Source organism: Pseudophryne corroboree, chromosome 1, assembly GCF_028390025.1.
Source record: "Pseudophryne corroboree isolate aPseCor3 chromosome 1, aPseCor3.hap2, whole genome shotgun sequence".
NCBI lineage: Eukaryota > Metazoa > Chordata > Amphibia > Anura > Myobatrachidae > Pseudophryne > Pseudophryne corroboree.
The window spans coordinates 294,638,420-294,665,991 of record NC_086444.1 but is presented as its reverse complement, the minus strand read 5'-3'; the positions used below and the strand labels follow the sequence as shown (position 1 = coordinate 294,665,991).

The 27,572-nt window shown below is 46.4% G+C and overlaps 1 protein-coding gene across 4 annotated transcripts in view; it reads right to left on the bottom strand.

Annotated features, from left to right (window-relative positions):
- HECTD4 (HECT domain E3 ubiquitin protein ligase 4) overlaps positions 1-27,572 on the bottom strand; it is a 547,332-nt gene that overhangs the window by 363,811 nt on the left and 155,949 nt on the right. For 2 of the 4 annotated variants that reach the window (XM_063964358.1, XM_063964361.1), the window contains exons 7-11: positions 27,155-27,325; positions 17,950-18,142; positions 15,760-15,921; positions 8,544-8,657; positions 8,264-8,404 (exon numbers count right to left, since the gene is read on the bottom strand). In XM_063964358.1, the coding sequence (XP_063820428.1) occupies positions 8,264-8,404; positions 8,544-8,657; positions 15,760-15,921; positions 17,950-18,142; positions 27,155-27,325 (781 nt within the window). The remainder of the gene's footprint in view (positions 1-8,263; positions 8,405-8,543; positions 8,658-15,759; positions 15,922-17,949; positions 18,143-27,154; positions 27,326-27,572) is intronic. The other 2 variants (XM_063964359.1, XM_063964362.1) reach the window with 1 other exon arrangement.

Genomic DNA, 27,572 nt, shown 5'->3' with positions numbered 1-27,572 from the left:
TACCTGTCCACGCTGCCCCAGTGCTATAAACCCATGCCGACACAAACGCCGGTCTGAGTAGTGTACCAGAATGTGCACGCTATCTGCAGGATCCCTGAGAAGAGCTGTTTCGACAGGTTACCTTTTGGGCAAACGTGACACCCTAGGGCAGGGGTGGGGAACCTACGGCCCGAGGGCCGTATACGGCATGCGAAGCCGTTTGGTCCGGCCCACCAGCTGGTGTCAGTGAGACACGCTGCCGCTCAGTCCGGCGGCAGCGTGTCTCAGCTGTCAGAACAGGGAGACGGAGGAGAGCGCGGCTGTCGAGTGGGAGCGGAGGCGTGTAGTACTGCAAACCAGCCGCCGGTCCGTGAGCCAATCAGAGCTTGCGGACCGGCAGCCAATCAGGAGCCGCGGCTGCCGGTCCGCGAGCTCTGATTGGCTCTCGAACCGGCGGCTGGTTTGAAGTACTACACGCCGCCGCTCCCACCCGACAGCCGCGCTCTCCTCCGTGTCCCACGGTAAGCAGCACGGAGGGGAGGGGGGAGGGCATCTGTATACCTGGCACTGTGGTGGCATCTGTATACCTGGCACTGTGGGGGCATCTGTATACCTGGCACTGTGGGGGGCATCTGTATACCTGGCACTGTGGGGGGCATTTGTATACCTGGCACTGTGAGGGGCATTTGTATACCTGGCACTGTGGGAGGCATTTGTATACCTGGCACTGTGGGGGGCATTTGTATACCTGGTACTGTGGGGGCATCTGTATAACTGGCACTGTGAGGGGCATTTGTATACCTGGCACTGTGGGGGCATCTGTATACCTGGCACTGTGGGGACATCTGTATACCTGGCACTGTGGGGGCATCTGTATGCCTGGCACTGTGGGGACATCTGTATACCTGGCACTGTGAGGGGCATTTGTATACCTAGCACTGAGGGGCATTTGTATACCTGGCACTGTGAGGGGCATTTGTATACCTGGCACTGTGAGGGGCATTTGTATACCCGGCACTGTGAGGGGGCACTGTGAGGGGCATTTGTATACCTGGCACTGTGAGGGGCATTTGTATACCTGGCACTGTGGGGGCAATTGTGGATCTGGCACCGCACTATTGGGGGCATATGTGTATCACGTCCCATTTTAACTGTCCACACCCATTTTTCTGGCGCGCACACACAGTACCTCTACGGGGCAGACCTACTGGGGGCCAGGGTAATTTTTTAAGTTGAGAATATTTGTACGGCCCCCAAAGGATTTTATAAATATCCAAATGGCCCTCGGTAGAAAAAAGGTTCCCCACCCCTGCCCTAGGGGAAGATTCCCATCGTATCCTGGCCCTAGTGGGGAAAGGATACTGTCTGAGAATTCTTTGTGGGACACTGCAGTCTCTTGTCTGGAGATTCCCGCTCTTTTTCCTCATGAGAGGAGGGAAATTTACCTCAGCTTTCTTCCCCTTAAACATGTGTACCCTTGTGTCAGGGACAGATGAGTCATCAGTGATATGCAAATCATCTTTTATTACAATAATCATATATTGAATACTTTTCTGCCATTTTGGCTGTAACTTTGCATTATCGTAGTCAACACTGGAGTCAATCTCCGTGTCGACATCGGTGTTTATTATTTTGGATAGTGAGCATTGAGAGACACTGAAGGTCTCTGCGACAGAGGGACAGACATGGGTAGATTTCCTGTCTGTTCTCTAATCTTTTGAGCAATAAATTCACCTTAGCACTTAATTACACATATCCAACAGGTGTCGGCGTTGTCGACGGAGACACCCTCACACACACATATTTGCTCTATCTCCTCCTTAGGGGAGCCTTTTACCTCAGACATGTCGACACACACGTACCGACACACCACACACACAGGGGATGCTCTATTTGAAGACAGTTCCCCCACAAGGCCCTTTGGAGAGACAGAGAGAGAGTATGCCAGCACACACCCCAGCGCTATATGACCCAGGAATCACACAGTAACGTAGTGTTAACCCAGTAGCTGCTGTATATATTGTTTTTACGACAAATTTATGTGCCCCCCCCCCCTCTCTTTTCACCCTCTTCTATCGTGCTTCTGCAGGGGAGAGCCTGGGGAGCTTCCTCTCAGCGGAGCTGTGGAGAGAAAATGGCGCAGGTGAGTGCTGAGGAAGTAGCCCCGCCCCCTCAGCGGCGGGCTTCTGTCACGCGATTTTGTGAAAAATAATGGCGGAGATCATGCATATATACCATGCCCAGCTGTATATATGCTCTATTTTGCCAGGAGGTACTCAATTGCTGCCCAGGGCGCCCCCCCCCCCCTGCGCCCTGCACCCTACAGTGACCGGAGTGTGTGGGTTAGTGTGGGAGCAATGGCGCACAGCTGCAGTGCTGTGCGCTACCTCATATGAAGACAGGTGTCTTCTGCCGCCGATTTTGATGTCTTCTTGCTTCACTCGCCGGCTTCTGTCTTCTGGCTCTGCAAGGGGGACGGCGGCGCGGCTCCGGGAACGGACGACCAAGGGTGAGTTCCTGTGTTCGATCCCTCTGGAGCTAATGGTGCCCAGTAGCCTAAGAAGCGCAACCTATCCGCAGTTAGTAGGTTTGCTTCTCTCCCCTCAGTCCCACGTAGCAGAGAGTCTGTTGCCAGCAGATCTCTCTGAAAATAAAAAACCTAACAAAATACTTTCTTATTAGCAAGCTCAGGAGAACTCACTAAAATGCACCCAGCTCCGTCCGGGCACAGATTCTAACTGATGTCTGGAGGAGGGGCATAGAGGGAGGAGCCAGTGCACACCAGTAGTCCTAATTCTTTCTTAGAGTGCCCTGTCTCCTGCGGAGCCCGTCTATTCCCCATGGTCCTTACGGAGTCCCCAGCATCCACTAGGACGTTAGAGATATATATATATTTTTTTAACTTTTTCATACTGTACGATCCGCGTGGACTAGTAACCTGTGCCAACCTTGGGAATAGTAACCTGTGCCAAGCGCAGCAGTAGCGGAGCGAAACACCTTGCTCAAAGAACGGCAAGCGCAGCGAGCCATGCGAGAGGACATGCTGCACTAATTGGGATTCCCGGTCACTTTACAAATAAAATGACACAAAAAAACCTTTTCTATGTCGACCTTATCCATGTCGACCTTAAAGACCATGTCGACCTATTTCATGTGTCGACCTAGTCAATGTCGACCAACAGTGGTCGACCTAATGACTATCAACCTAGATACTGTTGACCCAACGATCCAAACCCAGTCTCACCACGATGGTTCCACAAGTTCTAGTTAGTAAAGTCTACAGAGTTGGTTACCCTAACAGCAGCTGCATGTATGTAAATGACAGAAGAAGTAAAATATTAAAATAAATAAAAAATTTCATCTGGGATGCTATCCAGATAATCATCCACATCCACCAAACACTTGCTCAATAGGATAGGTATCTGCTGAAGATAGCCTAGAAGACCAAACGCTCTGAAAACTGAAATCAAGAGATCTCAACTATTGCTTGCCGTGTTGGCAAATTATTTCTCATATCCATTAACCAACAGAGAATGTTCAGAACGGTTGCTGCATGATTTGATGACAGATTATCTTTTTTATTTTTTGCAATCAGATCAGGAGCAGTTGGAGATTTCCAACGTGTTGGGATTTCCGCCCTGGCAGCATTGTTCAGATGTTATTGGAACAAATGTTAAGTATTACTAGTAATGCTACAAGTGGAAAAGATGTGCTAAATTCCAACTAGAAACATAAACAGAAGCAAGGTAATGTACTGCACTAATGGCAACAAGTTTCTTACTAATTTGTTTGTTTGGGAAGAATACAATATCCCCATAGATATTTATACTGAAATAAACAACAGTATATGGCCTTCCCGAAGTATAACTATCAGAAGCTGTGTACTTTATAGCTGTATTATGTATTCCTCATATCAACAAGGAAATAGTAGAGGTTGTGGCGTTTGGAAGCCACCTTTGATCTTTATGTATTAATCAGGATGTTTTCGATTGTCTCCTATTGAATTAATTATCCTTTATTTTCCTTCAATCATTTCCGTTACCCACAAAACAGGCTATTCAATTTTCTTAATAACTTATGTGGTCACAGTTACAAATGTCGGTTTTGTGCAGATGTGGTTAATTTCAGCTACTGAATTACAAACTGTACTACAACAATAGAGCTGTATTATACATTCTTATATTCTTATCATGAAGCTATATTGATTTTTAGCTGCTCCAAAATTCCCACAGAAACTGGTTATTAGAGGTTATTAGTAATTTGTATAATCACAGGTTAAGATGTAGGTATTATTAAGTAATACTTAATTTTTAGTGCAAAATTATGAGTAGTACTACTGTAGGTATATCTTTGCAGGGTTGTAATTCAATGCCATATCAGCTTCTTGCTGAATAACCAGTCTCAAAAGGATAGCTACAGTGCTGTATTGTACTTTATAATCTTCTCTTTGTGGAGCTGTACTGAACCTTAACAGATTAAAAAGACTCTAGAAATAGCTCTGTAGGTACCGTTACTTTATCACAGTGGAGCTGGACTGATGATGGTGTTTTGGAACAATTAGTAACAATATAACCCTGCAAATTATATGCCAGAAAGTTCGCTCTACGCATTATTTGTACTTGACCACAGGAACACCAATGCAGTTCTATTAAAATTGTTGTATGAAGTGTGAAGAGTCAGCTAAAATAAAATAAATAAAGCTTTACAATTTTTTTTTTATCATTTATTATTTGCTTCCATATGCACTAATATTAAATAAATCTTTCTTGGCTTTGTTTAATAAGCTTGTCAGACTATAAAACTGTGATGATTCATTATGCAGCAGTTTTTATATCGTTTATGTAAATTGGTTGTGGGGAAAAACTCATGAAGATAAAGGATACCCATGAAGAATTTTAATAAAGTTCTAGTTCGACAAAGAACAAATCCTTAGTTCAATTAAACTTTAACGAATACGATCCAGGTGGTACATGCTTAAAATAGATGTTTTCTACATTTCCATTGACACCCCCACCATCTCGCCTACACACTATATAATTGGCAAAACTATGTGAACATAAAAAAAAACCCTATATAGTGTAACCTATGTTCTTATTGAACAGCTAATTGCAGATACATGGACATTAATATGGAATTTGTTATCCCTTCTAGAATGGCTTTCAACGGGATTTTAAACATGGCTGCAGGGATTCACATTCATTGTCAGTCACTAGGGCAGAAGTAAGGTTCAGTAAGGACACTGGGCAATAATTCCTATCTCTCAGATCATTATAATTCATCCTAAAGGTGTTCAGTGGAATGGAGATAGTCAGGACACTGTGCAGGACAATCAAGTTCTTTAACACCAAACTCTGGAAAACCATTTTCTGATGGACCTCGCTTAGTACATGGGTCATGGGGCCTAATTCAGAGCTGACCGCAGCAGCAAATTTGTTAACTAATGGGCAAGACCATGTGCACTGTGGGGGGGGGGGGGGGGGGGGGGGCAAGATATAACATTTGCAGAGAGTTAGATTTGGGTGGGTTATTTTGTTTCTGTGCAGGGTGAATACTGGCTGCTTTATTTTTACACTGCAATTTAGATTTCAGTTTGAACATACCCCACCCAAATCTGACTCTCTCTACACATGTTCTATTTGCCCCCCTGTGGTGCACATGGTTTTGCCCATTAGCTAACAAATTTACTGCTGAGATCAGATCTGAATTAGGCCCATTGTTATGCTCAAACAGGAAAGCTTTACATCACTCTAGTTGACTTTTGGCTTTGCACATGGTGACCTGAGGCTTGGTTACAAGTGCTCAGCCATAGAAATCTCATCCATGAAGCTCCCGACAAACAGTTCTTGTGCTGAAGCGGTTTTCAGAGGCAATTAGGAACTCAGGCCCTCAATCAGAATGGATCGCACAAGTGATCCCCTGCGCAGTTTCCCAATTATTGGGAAACTGTGCAGGTGAAGGACTCGTTCTGCACATACTGTATGCAGAGCAGGTTGTGGTGTTGCAGGTCCTGGGTGTTGCTAGCAATTTATCAACAGCCTCTGCCTAACTGATAGGTAGAGGCGTTCGGGTGGGCGGGTACGACCGGCATTTCCAGAAACGGGAATGGTAAGGCCAAGGTCTGCATCTCAGATGCAGATTTCTTGGCCTCACAAGGCCCCCTGAGACGGCCAGCCTGAGCAAGCTGAGGCAAACTCAGCTGGCAGTCTGCAAGAAACCATTGTACACTATGTTGATACCAGGTTACGAAGCAGTAGCAGTGCATGGATTGCAAAGCTGCCAGAGAGCAGCTTTACAAATGTGATTCATGCTGAATGAGGGCCTCAGTAGTAGTGAGTGTTGCAACCACAAAAATATGATTTTTATGTGCTAGATGCTTCAGCACACGCCGGTCACATTCTGTGGTCTCATGTGGCTTTGCGGTTGTGCAGTTGTTGCTCCTAGACCATTCTAACAATAAAAGCAGACATTTGACATTTTGACTGATTAAAAGACGTCATTCTATGAGGTCAACTCATTTAACTATGTCTCACTATAACTAATGTCTCACTATAAAGACTGTGTGACTGTATGATTGATCCTATGGAATGGGTGTGGCCGAAATAGCCAAACATTTTATAAGATAGGACATTCACATATGTTTGGCCATGTAGTGTACTTTACTTGTTTAATATCCACCCAAACTTCTTACACTGGTCATCTCTTTTCCACCTTCAACTTGCTTCCTTTACCACTGGTTCATCCGCTCCTTCACACCCACTATCTGTTGGTGTCCCACAAGGTCATGTTCTCTGCAGCCTATTTTTCCCACTCATTTTGCCTGCAGTACCAACCCTACACTGAAGATGCCCCCGGATTCTACAAATTATTAACAATGTCTCAAAATATTCTCCCTCTTTAACACATGCAATGCCAGTCTCTCACACCAATTTAAAATTTTTAAAAGGTTTTTAAAAATTCATTACTGCTTACCCAACTCCCACCACATTAATTTCCCATCAATACTGTCCCAATCTCATTGCTGAGCCACACTTGCTCCTCTTGTTTCAGTTGTGCCCTCTTTAATTTACAATGTAAGCTCTCATGAGCAGGTCCCTACCATGGGGTTGGGGCTGAAATGACGGCAGACGGGATGCCAACGGTCAGAACACTGGCGGTCAAAACACCAACTGCAGCATCTCGCTGTTTAGAATCCCCAGCAAGCTACCCTCACCTCCCCCAAAAACTTCCCTCACTGCATCCTAACCCTCACCTCCCCCAAAACCTTCCCTCACTGCATCCTAACCCCCACAGCCTAACCCTTACCGGTGACTTTAGTTTACATATTCTTCAACCATTTCTGGGCTTTTTTGGGGAGAACCATTTCAAGACCAGGAAATGCAGAATTTCAAGGTCAGAACATGCATGCAATAAACTTCATGACCAAAACAAAAACAAAATAAAGTTAAATTAGTCAGTCAGTTGCATGGAACGAGTGAACAGTCCTGGGGTCAATTCAATTAGGAGTGAGAGGGGCAGCTGCAATGGTGTAAAAATGCGTGCAACAGCAAAGGAACTCACCCCCTCACTGCCCAATCTAGAGTCCGGCAGTTACATATGTGCGGCATACAGCTGCACTACCACATGCCTAACTGAACTGAGCCATTGGTACAAGTACGAGAGGATTTAGGAAAGAAAGCAGTACTTTGCAGTCAGTATGTTTACATAAAATACTTTAATGACACCATCTCTCATAGGGAAGCCCGTGGAGATGTTATATCAGGAGTATTTCATAATAACCCCAATGAAGAAGCAGAGCTGTATATGCATATGGATATTAGTGATCAGTTATACAGGAATACAAACAAAAATTAAACACTATTAAAGAGGGGAACGCACTGCACAGTTATCATATATGTATGTTTTTTAACATTATGCCAGACTGTGTATAAGTCCTGCCAGACAGAAAATAGGCTTCAGTTTATATGTTAAAAAAGAACATAAGTGAAAAAAAATCAGAAAATATTGACAAATAATGGAAGTGCTATACAATATCCTACATAAAACAATAATATCAATGTAACCAATCAGGGGCATCAAATCTGCAGCAAAATACTTCAGCAGTTGCCGAACAAAGCATCTTCTCTACCCGTATACTGCTAGATTTGCACCCTGCAGTGCTGAAAATGATCATAGATAGTGCATAATAACCGCTAATGTCCTTAGCCTGACAACACACAGAACTGATTTCTCCCAAAAGTGTTGTTTATTTGGAGACCTAGAAAGTCTTGAACAAAATCATATTTACCTTTGGGGTCAGCAATAATGTGAGTGACGCCTAGTCTCTGGCACACAACATGGAAAGCCTGGTTCCCTGGATTACACCACTGATCAATGTAATCATTGGAGCAGGTCCAGATCATGTTATTCATAGTATCATAACAAGCACCTAACAAAAGTAGAACACAAAACAAGAGCCATTTAATAGACTTTACATGTAAGTACAACAGTACGAACATAAAAAATAAAAATAAAGGAACATTACTACATATATAAACAAAAGAAAAGCTACAGTGTTTACAACTCACCAAGTCCGGTCACTATTGCCCCACGTCCAAGGGAGCTGCCAGCAGCATCAATAAGGTCAGCTCGGTTTGTGAACTGCCCATCAGAAATGTTAAACACAAGGCTGGAAGCAAGAACTGAAAGAGAGTAAATGCATTCACAAGTTTTAACACTTATGTGGCAATTAGGTTTTATACTCTAGTTGCTGAAACTAAGAAAAAAAGTGTTCAGAGGGAAGAGAATGAAAAAAAATGAAATTGTTTACGTTGACACCCTAATTCAAAAATTATACTTGAATTTATTTATTTATTTATTTTTATTGCCTTTCACTAACCAACAGAATTCGGTTTCCCTTGCTCCCCGTGTACCCATGCATTTCTTGCAGTCATTAAAAATGTCCCAAGTAATGGGTCACTGAAACAATTACTATTAACCCACCAAAGTAAAGGGAGCACAGGGTGAATTTTGTGTAGTCAAGCACATAGGTCACGTTAGTTGAGGATCCAATTTGCAGCAATGGCTTGCAGCAATGGCAACTAACTGGAATGGGACAAGGATTTTTTTTTTTTTTTTTTTAAATATTGGCATGAAATACTTCAACTTAATATGCAGCTCTGTAATTCATAGCTCTATCACATGGGATGTCAGTTTATGTACTCAGTTTGTGAGGTTTAGTGATTTTGAGATCATACTGCCAGTGGCTTCCAGTGCCATATTTAAAACAGGAAGTGCTGATAAGATCCCAGTGATCCTACAGATGTGTCCACATACATCTTGCCTCAATACGCCAAGCAGCAGGAGATACCTGGTGTGAGTGAACTGACAGGTCCCGTGCAACTCCGTTAGCATCTGGGCATCTTTTTTGCCAAAAATGCACTCTGCTGACTAAAATGATATGTGGCATGCCTACATTCTATGTGCGTATGCATCTGCAGACAAAATACTACGTAACAGTGATTTCTAGGAAAACACTGTAGCATGGCATTTTGTATGCAGATACAGCCTCAGTCGCACACAGAATATAGGCATGCCGCATATCATTTAATCAGCAAAAGCTGCTTACGCATCCTATTCACAAGATTTTGCAAATAAGACACAATTTAATGGAGAAAATAAGATTTTACTCACCGCTAAATCTATTTCTCGTAGTCCGTAGTGGATGCTGGGAACTCCGTAAGGACCATGGGGAATAGCGGCTCCGCAGGAGACTGGGCACAACTAAAGAAAGCTTTAGGTCACCTGGTGTGCACTGGCTCCTCCCACTATGACCCTCCTCCAAGCCTCAGTTAGGACACTGTGCCCGGACGAGCTGACATAATAAGGAAGGATTTTGAATCCCGGGTAAGACTCATACCAGCCACACCAATCACACCGTATAACTCGTGATACTATACCCAGTTAACAGTATGAATATAACTGAGCCTCTCAACAGATGGCTCAACAATAACCCTTTAGTTAGGCAATAACTATATACAAGTATTGCAGACAATCCGCACTTGGGATGGGCGCCCAGCATCCACTACGGACTACGAGAAATAGATTTACCGGTGAGTAAAATCTTATTTTCTCTGACGTCCTAGTGGATGCTGGGAACTCCGTAAGGACCATGGGGATTATACCAAAGCTCCCAAACGGGCGGGAGAGTGCGGATGACTCTGCAGTACCGAATGAGAGAACTCCAGGTCCTCCTCAGCCAGAGTATCAATTTTGTAGAATTTAGCAAACGTGTTTGCCCCTGACCAAGTTGCAGCTCGGCAAAGTTGGAAAGCCGAGACCCCTCGGGCAGCTGCCCAAGATGAGCCCACCTTCCTTGTGGAATGGGCTTTTACAGATTTTGGCTGCGGTAGTCCAGCCGCAGAATGCGCCAGCTGAATTGTGCTACAAATCCAGCGAGCAATAGTCTGCTTAGAAGCAGGAGCACCCAGTTTGCTGGGTGCATACAGGATAAACAGCGAGTCAGTTCTCCTGACTCTAGCCGTCCTGGAAACATAATTTTTCAAGGCCCTGACTACGTCCAGTAACCTGGAATCCTCCAAGTCCCTAGTAGCCGCAGGCACTACAATAGGTTGGTTCAAGTGAAAAGCTGATACCACCTTAGGGAGAAACTGGGGACGAGTCCTCAATTCTGCCCTATCCATATGGAAAATCAGATAAGGACTTTTATATGACAAAGCCGCCAATTCTGATACACGCCTGGCCGAAGCCAAGGCCAATAACATGACCACTTTCCGCGTGAGATATTTTAGATCCACGGTTTTTAGTGGCTCACACCAATGTGATTTTAAGAAACTCAACACCACGTTGAGAACCCAAGGTGCCACTGGAGGCACAACCGGGGGCTGAATATGCAGCACTCCTTTTACAATGTCTGAACTTCAGGTACTGAAGCTAGTTCTTTCTGGAAGAAAATCGACAGAGCCGAGATCTGTACCTTAATGGAGCCTAATTTTAGGCCCATAGACACTACTGCTTGTAGGAAATGCAGAAATCGACCTAGTTGAAATTCTTCTGTTGGGGCCTCTTTGGCCTCACACCAAGCAACATATTTTCGCCATATGCGGTGATAATGTTTTGCCGTTACATCTTTCCTGGCTTGAATCAGCGTAGGAATGACTTCCTCCGGAATGCCCTTTTCCTTTAGGATCCGGCGTTCAACCGTAGCCGCGGTAAGTCTTGGAACAGACAGGGCCCCTGCTGCCGCAGGTCCTGTCTGAGCGGCAGAGGCCATGGGTCCTCTGATATAATTTCTTGAAGTTCTGGTTACCAAGCTCTCCTTGGCCAATCCGGAACCACGAGTATCGTTCTTACTCCTCGCCTTCCTATTATTCTCAGTACCTTTTGTATGAGAGGCAGAGGGGGGAACACATAAACCGACTGGTACACCCACGGTGTTACCAGAGCGTCCACAGCTATCGCCTGAGGGTCCCTTGACCTGGCGCAATATCTTTTATAGCTTTTTGTTGAGGCGGGACGCCATCATGTCCACCTGTGGCCTTTCCCAATGGTGTACAATCCTTTGGAAGACTTCTGGATGAAATCCCCACTCTCCCGGGTGGAGGTCGTGTCTGCTGAGAAGATCTGCTTCCCAGTCGTCCACTCCGGGAATGAACACTGCTGACAGTGTTAACACATGATTTTCCGCCCATCGGAGAATCCTTGTGGCTTCTGCCATCGCCATCCTGCTTCTTGTGCCGCCCCGTTGGTTTACATGGGCGACTGCCGTGATGTTGTCTGATTGGATCAGTACCGGCTGGTTTTGAAGCAGAGGCCTTGCCTGACTCAGGGCATTGTAAATGGCCCTCAGTTCCAGAATATTTATGTGTAGGGAAGTCACCTGACTTGACCAAAGTCCCTGGAAGTTTCTTCCCTGTGTGACTGCCCCCCAGCCTCAAAGGTTGGCATCCATGGTCACTAGGACCTAGTCCTGTATGCCGAACCTGCGGCCCTCTTGAAGATGGGCACTCTGCAGCCACCACAGTAGAGATACCCTGGTCCTTGAAGACAGGGTTATCAGCCGATGCATCTGAAGATGTGATCCGGACCACTTGTCCAACAGGTCCCACTGAAAAGTTCTTGCATGGAACCTACCGAATGGGATTGCTTCGTAGGAAGCCACCATTTTTCCCAGGCCTCGCGTGCAATGATGCACCGATACCTGTTTTGGCTTCAGGAGGTCTCTGACTAGAGATGACAGCTCCTTGGCTTTCTCCTCCGGGAGAAACACTTATTTCTGTTCTGTGTCCAGAACCATCCCCAGGAACAGTAGACGTGTCGTAGGAACCAGCTGTGACTTTGGACTGTTTAGAATCCAACCGTGCTGTTGTAGCACTTTCCAAAATAGTGCTACCCCGACTAGCAACTGCTCCTTGGACCTTGCCCTTATAAGGAGATTGTCCAAGTACGGGATAATTAAAACTCCCTTTTTTCGAAGGAGTATCATCATTTCGGCCATTACCTTGGTAAACACCCTCGGTGCCATGTACAGTCCAAACGGCAGTGTCTGGACTTGGTAATGGTAATCCTGTACCACAAATCTGAGGTACTCCTGGCGAGGATGGTAAATGGGGACATGCAGGTAAGCATCCTTGATGTCTTGGGATCCCATGTAATCCCCCTCGTCCAGGCTTGCAATAACCGCCCTGAGCGATTCCATCTTGAACTTGAATTTTTTTATGTATGTGGTCAAGGATTTTAAATATAAAATGGGTCACACCGAACCATGCGGTTTCGGTACCCCAAACCGTGTGGAATAGTAACCCCGTACTTGTTGAAGTAGGGGCACCTTGAGTATTACCTGCTGGGAATACAGCTTATTAATTGCCTCTAGCGCAGCCTCCCTGCCTGAGGGAGTTGTCGGCAAGGCATATTTGAGGAAACGGCGGGGGGGGAGACATCTCGAATTCCAGCTTGTACCCCTGAAATACTACTTGAATGAAACAGGGATCCACCTGTGAGCGAGCCCACTGATCGCTGAAATTTTTGAGACGGCCCCCCACCGTACCTGGCTACACCTGTGGAGCCCCCGCGTCATGCTGTGGACTCAGAGGAAGCGAGAGAAGAATTTTGATTCTGGGAACAGGCTGACTGGTGCAGCTTTTTCCCTCTTCCCATGTCTCTGTACAGAAAGGAAGCGCCTTTGACCCGCTTGCTTTTCTGAAGCCGAAAGGACTGTACCTGATAATACAGTGCTTTCTTAGTCTGTGAGGAAACCCGAGGTAAAAATATTTCTTCCCAGCTGTTGCTGTGGATACGAGGTCCCAGAGACCATCCCCAAATAATTCCTCACCCTTATAAGGCAGAATCTCTATGCGCCTCTTAAAGTCAGCATCACCTGTCCAGTGACAGGTCTCTAATACCCTCCTGACAGAATGGACATTACATTCATTTTGGATGCCAGCCGGCAAAATATCCCTCTGTGCATCCCTCATATATAAGATGACGTCTTTAATATGTTCTCATGTTTGACAGGGTCACCGACCACGCTGCAGCAGCACTATCTGCAGGTCTCAGTCTAGTACCTGAGTGTGTAAATGCAGACTTCAGGATAGCCTCCTGCTTTTTATCAACAGGTACCTTCAAAGTGGCCGTTCCTAAAACGGCAGTGCCACCTTTTTTGACAACCGTGTGAGCGCCTTATCCACCCTAGGGGATATCTCCCAGCGTAACTTATCCTCTGGCGGGAAAGGGTACGCCATCAGTAACTTTTTAGAAATTACCAGTTTCTTATCGGGGGGGGGGAACCCACGCTTTTCACACACTTCATTCATTCATCTGATGGGGGAACAAAACACTGCCTGCTTTTTCTCCCCAACATAAAAACCCATTTTTAGAGGGTTAATGTCAGAAATGTGTAACACATTTTTTTTATTGCCGGGATCAAGTCACGGATGTTCCTAGTGGATTGTGTATATGTCTCAACCTTGTCGACACTGGAGTCAGACTCCGTGTCGACATCTGTGTCTGCCATCTGAGTGAGCGGGCGTTTTTGAGCCCCTGATAGCCTTTGAGACGCCTGGGCAGGCGCGGACTGAGAAGCCGGCTGTCCCACAGCTGTTACGTCATCCACCCTTTTATGTAAGGAGTTGACACGGTCGGTTAATACCTTTCACCTAACCATCCACTCTGGTGTCGGCCCCACAGGGGGCGACATCACATTTATCGGCATCTGCTCCGTCACCATATAAGCCTCCTCATTAAACATGTCGACACAGCCGTACCGACACACCGCACTCACACAGGGAATGCTCTGACTGAGGACAGGACCCCACAAAGCCCTTTGGGGAGACAGAGAGAGAGTATGCCAGCACACAACAGAGCGCTATATAATGTGGGGATTAACACTATAACTGAGTGAAATTTCCCCAATAGCTGCTTGTATATATAATATTGCGCCTAAATTTAGTGCCCCCCCTCTCTTTTTAACCCTTTGAGCCTGAAAACTACAGGGGAGAGCCTGGGGAGCTTTCTTCCAGCTGCACTGTGAAGAGAAAATGGCGCCAGTGTGTCTGAGGGAGATAGCTCCGCCCCTTTTTCACGGACTTTTCTCCCGCTTTTTTTGGGATTCTGGCAGGGGTATTTACCACATATATAGCCTCTGGGGCTATATATTGTGGTATTTTTGCCAGCCAAGGTGTTTTTATTGCTGCTCAGGGCGCCCCCCCCAAGCACCCTGCACCCTCAGTGACCGGAGTGTGAAGTGTGTATGAGGAGCAATGGCGCACAGCTGCAGTGCTGTGCGCTACCTTGGTGAAGACTGATGTCTTCTGCCGCCGATTTTCCGGACCTCTTCTTGCTTCTGGCTCTGTAAGGGGGACGGCGGCGCGGCTCTGGGACCGAACACCAAGGCTGGGCCTGCGGTCGATCCCTCTGGAGCTAATGGTGTCCAGTAGCCTAAGAAGCCCAAGCTGGCTGCAAGCAGGCAGGTTCGCTTCTTCTCCCCTTAGTCCCTCGCTGCAGTGAGCCTGTTGCCAGCAGGTCTCACTGAAAATAAAAAACCTAATTCTATACTTTCTTTCTAGAAGCTCAGGAGAGCCCCTAGTGTGCATCCAACCTCGGCCGGGCACAAAATCTAACTGAGGCTTGGAGGAGGGTCATAGTGGGAGGAGCCAGTGCACACCAGGTGACCTAAAGCTTTCTTTAGTTGTGCCCAGTCTCCTGCGGAGCCGCTATTCCCCATGGTCCTTACGGAGTTCCCAGCATCCACTAGGACGTCAGAGAAAGTGGCATGAAAAAACACTCTGTGCTACCAAGTCACGCCACAGCATAGTGTGAAGGGCTATTTGAGGTACAGGAAGGCTATATGTAAGTGGAAACATCTGTAAAAAGAGACTCAGAAGGAACAACATATCCCTGCTTACCAGAAACTTTATATATAGAGATAACAGGAATTGAGCCCATAATAGTTACTCGATTGCACAGAACACATTTTATCAGATTGTACAGTATATTAGAAAAGGTCCATTGGTTTGACAACAACCTGTAAAGTTGACCCTACCTATCATTCAAACCTAAACTACCTGCAACTTGGTTCTCATCAAATGGGATATGTAACAGTATATGTAAAAATGCATGGGTGAAAAGAAAAAGTGTTATTGTACGAATAATAGTGAGAAAGGTGAAGGAATTAGAGATGCAGATGCTACTAAATGGGGTACAAGAGAAGATGACCAGAGCAAAGCGCAAAAAATGAAAACTAAAGTATCTAAATGAGAAATGGAGCAGACTGATCTGGCCACTTACTTTTTAGAGATGACAAGCCACTTGTTCCACCAAATAGGGATCGTGTGGCTGAACTTCCAGAACCTCCAGGGGGTGGTACAATAAGTACCAGGTATGTGCCACATGTATACATTGGCGTCTTTCTTAACATTTTCAGTGGCAGACCACAGCTTGTATTTGCTGCTGTAACAAAACAGAAAATAGATATTGGATTTATCACTTGTGTACCCTTCACGTATACACAGAGGAGACAGCCATTTAGTAGAACCAATGTTCAGCCTAGTATTAAAGGCATAAAGCTCCTCATGTCCATATCACTAGTTACCAGGCAATTCAGCTGACATACACATTGTAGAGTTAAAACTCATATTTAAGAGGATAACAACACATCCTTTCTTTCTTGCACATAATAGAACTATGGGGGTTATTCTGGTCGCATCGCTAATTGATGCAACCACAACAACCCCGGCAGTGGCGCAGCGCACACAGGCATGCTCCGTCCTGTGCATACACTACCAGCCAATGTGATCTGATCGCAGTGGCTGCGAATGCCTCTGCCTAATTGACAGGCAGAGCCATTCATGGGGGTAGGCGTAAGGCGGCAACCAAGCTTTGCGGTGGTGGCGCATCGTAAATGGGGGCGGGTCGGCTGCGTGACGTCACGTGCCAATCCGAACAAGAAAATGGCAGCAGACCTCCTGCATATGCAGCCTAGCTGCGGCTGCATGGGATCTTTCACAGTCGCTGCGACCGCAATTGAATTGCAGTCGCAGCCACTGGGCAGGCCAAACAAAGGATTGCAGATTCTGCTTTTTACCAGAACCTGCAATCCAACCTGAGTAACCCCCTATATGTCCGCAATTAAACTCCAGTTTAGAATAGTTACGATATGGCTATCTAGCTATCTTAAGACTTTATTTTGGATGGAACATTCACATGTCAATCCTGGTAGTCCATTTAATTTCTTCCAAGAAATCATTTTATAGCAGCCTAACCTTGCAGCACCATTACGCATCCAACCTTATGCTACTCAACATTAAGGATTTATTCTCACTATAAATAACATGCATGAAGAAAGTAAACTGCTAATTACGTGTTTTTTTACACAAAAGGTGTTTATAGCATTCGGACCTGTGGTTATTACTGCTGACATGTTTTTTATGGGTTGGTATCGGGATCCCGATGGTTGGGATGCAGACTGTCAAAATACTGACAGCAGCATTCCGATGTTTAAAATACCGACATAAACTAATTAACTAAGCTAACCCTGATCCCTAAGCCACCTTTCCCGCAGCCTAAACCTAACCCTTATATGGTTTTGCCTTGTAAATGATCGCCCCCTTTAAAATAAGTCAGAGTTCAGCACGGCATCCAGCACAGCCACTGAACTTAGGCGGCATTACATCCGTGCCCATTATGTGAGCCAAAGGGTTCATACGGGTACTATAAATTTAGTGAGTTTTGATCAGAGATGTGCTGAAAAGGCAGGCAGGGGAGGCTGCTTCACCCGTCATAGACTTTGACTCCAGAGTTTTGACTATAAAAATTATTGGAATAACACAAAGAAGTTATCTAGAATATATTCTTTGTATTTTCCATATACTTTATATAGTCAAAACTCTGGCGTATACTGGAGTATGACAGAAAAAGGCTCTGCCTCACCTCACCACATGTCACTGGAGGAAGTTCAACTAAAAACAGCACGCTGATGTACCCGAGGGCCTGCAGTACACTATGCACTCTCATGTACCGGAGGGTCCGCAGTACACTCTGCACTCATGTACCCGAGGGTCTGTATTACACTCTGCACTCTCGTGTACCGGAGGGTCCACTGTACACACTGCACTCTCATGTACCCGAGGGTCTGTATTACACTCTGCACTCTCGTGTACCAGAGGGTCTGCTGTACACTCTGCACTTTCATGTACCCGAGGGTCTGCTGTACACTCTGCACCAGAGGGTCTGTATTACACTCTGCACTCTCGTGTACCAGAGGGTCTGCTGTACACTCTGCACTTTCATGTACCCGAGGGTCTGTATTACACTCTGCACTCTCATGTACCAGAGGGTCTGCAGCACACTCTGCACTCTCAAGGTCTCTACTTATATAATCATTTTGTTGGCTGAAGACAAGAAAAGTGATTTGATTTAACATTTTCAGAATACAGAACACCATCTTATTACACTAACCAGTATCAGGAGCAGTCTTACCAGTTTGGTCCTCTTTCAGTGTGTTGGAAATAGTTGATCCAGTGAGGGCAGCTAGAGTTGCTGAAGGAGAAGCTCTGTATCTGGACAATCTACTGAGCAGCATTTCATTTATACTTTTTGCAGACTCCCCCTCTTTTCTCATTAGTATGATGCGCTCATGAAGAGGGCTTGCCATGTGCACGCCATTTTCCACCTGAGCAACACATACATATAGAAATGCTAGGATTAAACTGCGCAATCACAAATTATAGTTGTAATATCTTGAACTGCAAACATGGAACTTCAGGAGTAGTGTACATAAACATAAGACGTAACAGAGCTGAGACAAGACACCAGAATACGGCAGTAGTGACAATACATATTTTCCCTGTAATTCTTCTAAACAGAGCAACTCACTGGTACTAAAAAATACAACAGAAATGTACAGTGGACACGTTATATGAGAGAACTGTGAATATACAGTATATAGTGAAATAAAGCGTTTCCCCTTGTTTTGTTTATGAATGCATTACAATTAGGAACTGTGCACAACTTTCAAGAATTCCATTAAACATCTATTTACCCTCGCAAGGGCCCTATCCTTCCACCCCACAAACACCACTGGAACCAATGCAGGTGGCATTTTTTGTGGCCTGCAAAAGTTGGAGGTATGGAGACGCTGTAAATTCTGGTAACGTTCTGTTTAATGAGACAAACAACTGATTGGATATCAATGGCACAAATCAGACACCACTTTGAAAACACTTCCCATACTGGTTTAGAAAAGTAGAATCCAATAGAAAAGTCTGAAAAAAAAGAGGTTAGGATTTTTTCAGTGATTCAACAGCAATTGTATGATAAAGGATGGATGCATGGGAAGGAAAGGGACATATTTGTAATGAGGTTGAAGGAGAAGAAGGGTTCCCAAGTGCCTATTCTCCATTCTGAATGTAGTTAATTATCAGAGGACTACAACAACACCTCAGTAATAAATACCGAGAGCTCTGAGTGGAGATAATCATATTCTGGGGAAGAGAAGATATTCAATGGTCAGCTTTTCAAGAAGATTTACTAGAGCCACTTTAGAAATTAGGTAAAGTCTACAAATTAGAATATTTTGCATATGCACGCCAAATTATTACAACTAGGCACCTAGAAGGGGAAATAAAAAAAACAAAAATGGTTTAGACTCCCTTTACAGAGATGTCTCTTTTACAACATAGGGGGGAATTCATTTAAAGAAGAAGAAACATCGGGAGTGAAAAAATAGGATTTTAATGACCTGAAACGGTAAATACTTTTCTCGTAGTCCGTAGAGGATGCTGGGATCCATTTTAGTACCATGGGGTATAGACGGTTCCACCAGGAGCTATTGGCATTTTAAGAGTTTAATACTGTGGGCTGGCTCCTCCCTCTATGCCCCTCCTACCAGACTCAGTCTAGAAACTGTGCCCGAGGAGACGACATACTTCGAGAGAAGGAATTACACAGATAGTGGCGAGATTCATACCAGCTCACACAAACATGAAAATCCAGCCAACATGCCGGAACAACTCAGCAACAGCTGAAACATAAATAACGCAGAACTTACCTAGGAACCAGGTAACACTGAACCATAACCAATGCAGGAAAACGAAGTGCTGGGCGGGGCCGCCCAGCATCCTCTACGGACTACGAGAAAAGGATTTACCGTTTCAGGTAATTAAAATCCTATTTTCTCTTACGTCCTAGAGGATGCTGGGATCCATATTAGTACCATGGGGATGTACCAAAGCTCCCAGTACGGGAGGTAGAGCGCGGAGGCTCCTGCAACACTGCTTGACCAAACTGGAGGTCAGCAGAGGCCAAAGTATCGAACTTGTAAAACTTGGCAAACGTGTTCGACCCAGACCAAGTAGCTGCTCAGCAGAGTTGTATCGCCGAGACACCCCGGGCAGCCGCCCAGGAAGAACCCACTTTACGAGTGGGCCTTTACGGATTTCGGACACGGCAATCCTGCCGAGGAATAAGCACGCTGGATAGTGAACCTGATCCAGCGTGAAATCGACTGCTTAGAAGCAGGTCATTCAATTTTCTTTGGATCATAGAGGACAAACAGGGAGTCACTATTCCTGTGATGAGCCGTCCTCTTCATGTAAATCTTCAAAGTCCTCACTACATCCAAGGCCTTTGAAGTAATTGAGGAGTCAGTAGCCACTGGCACCACAATAGGTTGGTTGATGTGGAAAGCCGACACAACCTTAGGTAGGAACTGTGGACGAGTCCTAAGTTCCGCCCTGTCCTCATGGAAGATCAGATAGGGGCTTTTACAAGATAAAGCCCCCAATACCGACACACGTCGTGCAGAAGCTAAGGCCAACAAGGTGACCACATTCCACGTGAGAAACTTGAGATCAGCCTCCTGTAGAGGCTCAAACCAAGCAGATTGTAGGAACTGTAGCACCACATCAAGATCTCATGGAGCCGTAGGCGCCACAAAGGGAGGCTGGATGTGCAGAACCCCTTTCAAAAAGGTCTGAACCTCAGGAAGAACAGCCAATTGTTTTTGGAAGAAGATGGACAAAGCAGAGATCTGGACCTTGATGGAGCCCAGTCTTAGTCCCATATCCACCCCTGCTTGCAGGAAAAGGAGAAAACGTCCCAGTTGAAATTCCACCGCCCGGGAACTTCTTGGCCTCACACCAAGAGACATATTTCTTCCAAATGCGATGGTAATGCTTAGACGTTACCCCCTTCCTGGCCTGTATCAGGGTAGGTATGACCTCACTCGGGATACCCTTTCGAGCCAAGATCTGGCGTTCAACCGCCATGCCGTCAAACGAAGCCACGGTAAGTCTTGATAAGCGAACGGCCCATGCAGAAGCAGTTCCTCCCGAAGAGGCAAAGGCCGTGGATCTTCCAGCAGAAGATCCAGCAGATCCGCGCACCAAGCCCTCCTTGGCCAGTCCAGAGCAATGAGGATTGCCAGAACCTTTGTTCTTCTCACGAGTTGAAGAACCTTTGGTATCAGAGGAAGTAAAGGGAACACATACACTGACTTGAACACCGAAGGTGTTACCAGTGCGTCCACCGCCACTGCCTGTGGGTCTCTTGACCTAGAACAGTACCTCCGTAGCTTCTTGTTGAGGCGGGAGGCCATCATGTCTATGTGAGGAACCCCCCACCAACCGGTTACCTCCTCGAACACCTCCGGATGGAGGCCCCACTCCCCTGGATGGAGATCGTGTCTGCTGAGGAAGTCTGCTTCCCAGTTGTCTACGCCCAGAATGAAGATCACCGACATCGCCACCGCATGCCTTTCTGCCCAGATAAGGATTTTTGACACCTCTGCCATGGCAGCTCTGCTCTTCGTTCTGCCTTGTCGGTTTATGAAGGCTACTGTGGTCACATTGTCCGACTGCACCTGAACAGCCTGATCCTGTAGAAGGTGTGCTGCTTGCAGAAGGGCGTTGTAAACAGCCCTGAGTTCCAGGATGTTTATTGGGAGAAGTGACTCTTGATCCGACCATCGTCCTTGAAAGGTTTCCCCAGAGCGACCGCTCCCCAACCTCTTAGACTTGCATCTGTGGTCAGAAGGATCTAGTCTTGAATTCCGAACCTTCGCCCTTCCAGAAGGTGTGGAAGTTGCAGCCACCAGAGGAGTGAAATCCTGGTTTTTGGAGACAGGCGTATCCTCTTGTGCATGTGTAGGTGAGAGCCCGACGTCCAGTTGAAAAGGTCGAGCATGAAACCTGCCGTACTGCAGAGCCTCGTAGGCGGCAACCATCTTCCATAGAAGGCGTATGCATTGATGAACCGATACCCGGGTAGGCCGTAGGACATCCCGGACCATTGTTTAAATCACCAACGCTTTCTCTGCCGGGAGAAATACCCTCTGCACTTCCGTGTCGAGGATCATTCCCAGGAAAGACAGCCGCCTTGTCGGCTCCAGATGAGACTTCGGAAGCTTCAGGATCTAACCGTGCTTCCTGAGCAGCTGTGTCGTGAGCGCGATGGACCGCAACAACCTCTCCCTGGATGACGCCTTAATCAGATATGGAATTATGTTCACCCCCTGTTTGCGGAGGAGAACCATCATCTCTGCCATCACCTTGGTGAAGATCCTTGGTGCTGTTGAGAGGCCAAACGGCAGCGCCTGGAACTGATAGTGATTTTCCATCAGCGCAAACCTGAGATAAGCTTGATGCGGCGCCCAAATGGGAATGTGGAGGTAAGCATCCTTGATGTTTAGGGACACCAGGAACTCCCCCCTCCGACAGACCTGAAATGACAGCTCTCAGAGATTCCATCTTGAATTTGAACTCCTTGAGATAAAGGTTCAAAGACTTTAAATTTAGAATAGGCCGTACTGAACCATCCGGTTTCGGTACCACAAAAAGGTTCGAATAATAACCCTTGTTCCGTTGCTGAAGAGGGACCTGAACAATGACCTCTGACACCACCAATTTCCTGATGGCTTTTAGAAGAATTGTCCTGTCCGCCAGCAGCGCTGGTAAGCTTGACTTGAAGAAACGGTGAGGCGGGGGCTCTTGAAACTCCAGTCTGTACCCCCTGGACACTATATCCAGAACCCAGGGGTCCAGACCCGACGACACCCAGATGTGGCTGACATGCCGGAGTCTCGCCCCCACCTGACCTTCCTCCAGGCCTAGCTGTCCACCGTCATGCGGAGGACTTAGGGGTATCAGAAGCAGGCTTCTGGGTCTGGGAACCTGCGGGAGCGGGTTTCTTTCCTTTGGCACGACCACCTCTGAAGAAGATGTTCGAAGGCTTATTCTTCCTAGGCCGCGCGGCCTGAAAGGACTGTGACGTGTTAGATCAAAAGGGCTTTTTCGAAGCTGGTGCAGCTGAGGGGAGAAAAGGAGACTTACCCGCGGTAGCCGTAGCAATCTATGCAACCAGCGCCTCCCCAAATAGAGTCTGACCTTTGTACTAAAGGCCCTCCACACACTTCCTGGATTCCGCGTCCGCAGACCAGTTGCGCAGCCAGAGTCCTCTTCGAGCCGAGACTGACATGGAGGAGATCCCCGCAGCCATGGAACCCAGGTCCTTCATGGAATCCACCAGGAACCCTGCAGAATCCTGAATATTACGCAAAAACAAATCAACGTCACCTTTGTCCAGCGTAGACGATTCATCCTGCAGAGTGATCGACCACCTGGCAATAGCTTTAGCAATCCAAGCACAGGCTATAGTAGGCCGCAATATAGCCCCCGAAGCCGTGTAAATGGATTTCAGCGTAGCATCCACCTTGCGATCTGCCGGGTCCTTTAACGCGGTAGATTCCGGGACCGGTAAAACTACCTGTTTGGACAGCCTGGATACAGAGGCGTCGACTATAGGCGGGGACTCCCACCTCTTCCTATCTTCCTCTGGGAAGGGAAAAGCCCCTTTTCAAAGATAGCATTCAATTCCTTGGATGCCGGGAAAGTGAGGGGGGGCTTCTTATTATCTGTGAAGAAGGCCTCCTCCACCTGTTCCGGAGCTGTGGCTGAAATGTGTAAAACATCCCTAACAGCCTCAATCATCAACTGCACCCCCCTGGCAAGCGATGCCGTCCCCCGCAACACATCCCCATCACCGTCTGCAGTGTCAGAGTCCATACCACCATAGAGGACTGGAGGACCTGAGTGGCATGCACCCTATCAGAAATCTGAGAAATAGTCCCCCTCAGAGAGACTAACCATTCTGGCTCTCTAGCTGGGATCTGGGCTAAAACAGTGCAATCCTGATTACATGGAATGGAGTCTTCCTGGGAAGACAAATCCTCCGCAGCATATAAAACAGTATCCCTAGACATGTTGCACATACACACACACACACACCCCACAAACACACAGGGTATTTTGAGGACAGTTTCCCCCCCCAAGAATGGCAGAGAGACACAGAGATTGGAGCCAACCCACACACAGCGCTTTTCAGGCAAAGGGAGTCCCTTCCCAGCGCTGACTGTGTCCCTTAATAGGTGACACAGCCTTTAAGCAGCCTCCCCCCCCCCCCCCTTCTACAGCCCCCTGGTACCGTACAGACTGCTGGAGAAAGCTCTGGAGGGACCTGGATCCAGTGAACCGTGGCTGCAGGCAGGAAAAATGTCGCTGAACGCTGCTGGGTCCTCTCTGAGGAGAAGCTCCGCCCCCTTCAATGGCACTGTCTTCCCGCTCACAAGATGATTATACTGGCCGGAGGAATATGCTGACCTGGGTCCGCAGACCCCGACATGCTGAAGAAAACCAGTGCAGGGTCCGGAGCTAGCTCAGGGCGCTCCCTCCAAACTCCGCACCAAGGTACCGCTGAGCCTTCCAGGAGCGCGGGAACAACCGCGCGCCTGATCCATAGCCGCCCTCTTCACACTGTCCCCCCGCTTGCCAGGGGGGACAGTGACTGACTCGCCACACTTCAGCTTCTGATGGGGTGTCGGCCTGCTGCCGGGGCAAGCGTTACCCTGCGGCGGGGCACGATCAGACCCCTCTGGAGCCACCGTCCAGTCAGCGGGAGCAGTGGCTCAAGACCCCGCGGGGCGGACACTGCTCCCCCCCCCAGTCCCACGCTGCAGGGAGGCTGTCGCCAACAGCCTCCTGTTAAATAAAAAAACCTGAAAGAAAATATTACTCTTTACCAGAAAAAGTCTGTAGAGCTCCCCTAGCTGTGACCGGCTCCTCCGGGCACATTTTCTAAACTGAGTCTGGTAGGAGGGGCATAGAGGAAGGAGCCAGCCCACACTATTAAACTCTTAAAGTGCCAATGGCTCCTGGTGGACACCTCTATACCCCATGGTACTAATATGGACCCCAGCATCCACTAGGACGTAAGAGAAACGGACGTTTTTTGCAATGATTCTCCTGTATTTTGTTTTGGGGAGGGCAATCCAAATCGGTTGCCCCCAAAAAATTATAATTTGCTCCCGAAAACACAACAGTTCAGTAAAACCTGTGTGATTTTGCAAGAAACTGACCCATTTTTATCTGAAAACAGGGCTGTTTTCGGGGATTTGTTTTTGCCAGGAATAAACCCGGATTTGCCGCAGCTCGCGTATAACGGATAGCCAGGCCACGACAATTACCCCCGGTCACTGATCATGGGTCACTGAAATCCCCCCATAAGGAGAGTGGAGATTTAAATTTCTGAAAAGTGGAACTGTTTATCATGCATTCAAATTGCAAAGAGAATATGTACATTTTACAGCTGAATATTGTTTCTGTAGCACAAATAATTCGAGTACAAATTTTTCTTTATTTTTCGTGGACAGAAAATACATTTTCTTTTGATTTATGAAATAAATATCTGTTTATTTAATAGCTATTACTCAGGAAAAAAGAAAACCTTACAGATGGAAAACAATACATATTTCACTATACGCTTGGCATTCTTTTGTCAGTGGTCAGCCATACTGATATTTGAATACAAGTGTATAGATTTTTTATCTTTAGCAGTGAAACTGCAATTGTAATCAGATGTTCAAATGTTTTTTACATTTGTGCTGTAAAGTCGCATATCTGTACATTTTGAGCCAACATGGTCTACAACATGAACACTAACTCCCCCACAGTGGAGGGGGAGCAAGAATACCCCCCATTAGCTGTTGGGACATTACACAATACTAGCTGAGGTGTGACCAGGCCTGCATCATTCACCTGCCACCAGGAATGGCCTAGTTCTGTGCATGGTTGCTGCAGGCACACAGGAACTCCTTCTATAATTTGTTTTGTATCAGAAAAGCTGGAAGCTTCATGGTATCTGGTTGATAGGTCGACAGTTTTTAATTTATTTAACTCTTTCATACTTTACCATACACGTTAACTCATACATGCAGACATTCTGGCTGCTCTCTGCGGGAGAGAGCAGCCAGGTCGGCTCAGCAGGGGGACAGGGGAGGGCTGTGACGTGGGGAGGAGGTGGACCGGAGGCGGGACGGGGGTGGAGCAGGGGCAGGGCAGGGTGGAGTTACCATGCCACATCCTTTAAGCCACGCCCCCCGCTCTGTAATGCCGCGATCCCTGGCATTACACTGCAGGGGGCCTGGCTATGATGACGCGATTCAGCAAGAATCGCGTCATCAACTGCCCGGACCGCCCACATTACACACTAAGTGGGCGGACGGGCAGGAGGACCCCTGATTCCGGGAGACTTGCCTGCTCTTCCGGGGGGCCGGGAGGGTCACCCGATTTTCGGGAGAGTAGGCAAGTATGCGTTAACTATGACTGGTAACAGAAAACTGTGCAGAGTGCAATGACGCACCTTACCCGAAGCGTGGCAGTGAAGCACGGGCCTAACGTTGAAAATGACACCCAAAAAAAAAAAAACTTGTATCAATCTTTTTCATGTCGACCTTTCCATTTACATTTCGACCTACTGACCCAGCCAACCATATGGGGGCAACCTATTGAGTGTTGACCTCCTACAGGTTGACCTAATGATCCACACCAACGATCCATATCGTGCACAACAAGATGCCCACCTAATCACCACTTTTAGAGTGCAATCTCGTAGTGTGCCAATGTTTGCAGTAAGCTCTGTTTTTATCAAGTAGCACTTTAAGTGCATGAATAAAATTGGCTTCTACACAGCAAGTAACTACTCTAGGAGGTCCTGAAACTATGCCCAGTAGATTTCTCACACTAGAAAATTAAATACTGTTTGTACACTACTTCCAACAACTAAATGCACATAACAGTAAACTAGGTTAAGACTCTAAATATGTAGATATTTATGGCAGATAAACAAAGAGAACAACAGATGTATTAGGGGCAGATGTTTTAAGCTTGGAGAAGTGATAAAACAGTGATAAGTGTAAAGTGATTATGCACCAGCTCCTAACTGACATTTTTCTAAACCTGTAGTTATTGGCTGGTGTGTCATCACCTTGCACTTATCACTGCTTTATCATTTCTCCAGGCTTAATACATTTGCCCCACTGATCTCTACTGATAAGCTTCCAGTAGTTGGGGCTACATGGTTTCCATTATAACCAGCCTTCATCATTTCAAAAGTAATGTTCACAGGGGAATATTCAACTGTTTTTGCCTTGCGGCTGCCACTAGATGGTGCCCGATGGAGCAATTCAATTGTGGCTCTGTTCCAGTGTGAAAAGTTGCATGGGGGGTGCTTTGATGGGCGTCCATTACTTTTGAAACCCAAAAAACAATGAGTTATGTTGAGGTTCTTGTCATAAAATTTACACTTTTTACAGGATACATTAAAACACAATATGGAGAACATAATATCTTACAGCTAGTTCAAAGATGTCCATGAAAACAGAGTGGCCTTTTGGAGTCTTCTCATTTAGGCTTGCTGGAGACCAGATCCAGTAGAAGTAAGTGCCATCTGAGGATAGGTGCACTGTTGTCATATTGCTACCGACAGGAAAATGATTGGCTGGCATGGTGATTATCTGAGAGATCTACAAATAAAAAGGACCAGTGTCATATTAGCAAATTAAGAGTACATCTAAAAAGTTAATGCAATAAAAAAATAATTAGGTTTTATTATGTGCATTCCATAGGTACACAAAAAGAAAGTGTTAAAATAAGAATTTACTCACCGGTAATTCTATTTCTCGTAGTCCGTAGTGGATGCTGGGAACTCCGTAAGGACCATGGGGGAATAGCGGGCTCCGAAGGAGGCTGGGCACTCTAGAAAGATCTTAG